Raw genomic sequence first — 978 nt, forward strand, 5'->3', positions numbered from 1 at the left:
GTTTGGGGTCGTGCGCTGGCGTTTCTGCGCCGACTCTCATTCTTCAAGTGCCGTCATTTCGGTGCCAAAAGCGGATCACATTTTTTCCAATGTGGCGCGCAAAAAACTATGTACTGCACTGCATGACGAGCGCTGTAGAGGAGTGCCCCAGCGCCTCCCAAATCATCGCCCTGTTCGTACCATGAGAGCCCCGTGCACGAGTGTGAAGACGACACCCGCGTCGAGGCCCAAGTGCAGGACATCCTTCAGGCGAACTTCTAAAAGCAAAGGGTGTAGAACCGTTTTGTTGTGCAAATGCAATGAACGCCCTGGTGGCGGCAAAACAAAACCACTTCAGCGGAGGAGGCACGCGGCATTAGACAACGTGTCAGCTGACTCGCTTATGAAACACATTTTCAAAACACCCACACTTTGCGATAACATTAATAATGAAAGGGAATTGGGAAGTGAATCTACCACCTCCTCCTTTTTTCTTCTCTCTTTGCCGTAGCCAATATGCGAAGGCACATCCATTCGTTTCGCGTGCCCTCTACAAAGGGGGAAAACATAAAATTGGCACCCCACCCACGCCAACAAGATTAAAAAAAAAAAAAAAAATATCCCCACGCCCACATCATGCCGGGAAAAAGAAAAAGGCGTGGAGTCCGCTTATACTCGTGGGCGCGGGGGAGAGAGTTACAGTCACGGCTTCCGCTTACGGAAGACGAAGATGCCTTTTGTTCCCTCACAAATATTATTTTAGACGGAGGGAATCGACACTTTGAACCTCGTCAAACATCACGTCAAACACTTTCATGTCTTTCATATTCGGAAAACCAAAGACAGACTTCATTACCTCCCTGTTCGCCAAGTCATCCTTCTGGACAACGGGGAGAAAAAACAGCTCCTTTGACGGTGTTTTGTGCTCGCCGGGAAGAAGGCGGCTGGTTGAAAGCACCAAGCGGTTGGGGAAGTTCGGGTACATCATGTACAAGCCAT

General features: G+C 49.5%; 1 protein-coding gene across 1 annotated transcript; it reads left to right on the forward strand.

Annotated features, from left to right (window-relative positions):
- On the forward strand, positions 1 to 490 carry DQ04_22601000 (hypothetical protein; the record flags this gene model as incomplete). The annotated part of the gene is made up of 1 exon (XM_009318109.1): positions 1 to 490. A coding segment is annotated over one exon (490 nt), but the record flags the coding sequence as incomplete, so codon positions are not given.
- Positions 491 to 978: the final 488 nt, after the last annotated feature.

Source organism: Trypanosoma grayi (genome assembly GCF_000691245.1).
Source record: "Trypanosoma grayi strain ANR4 Tgr_2260_V1, whole genome shotgun sequence".
Classification (NCBI taxonomy): domain Eukaryota; phylum Euglenozoa; class Kinetoplastea; order Trypanosomatida; family Trypanosomatidae; genus Trypanosoma; species Trypanosoma grayi.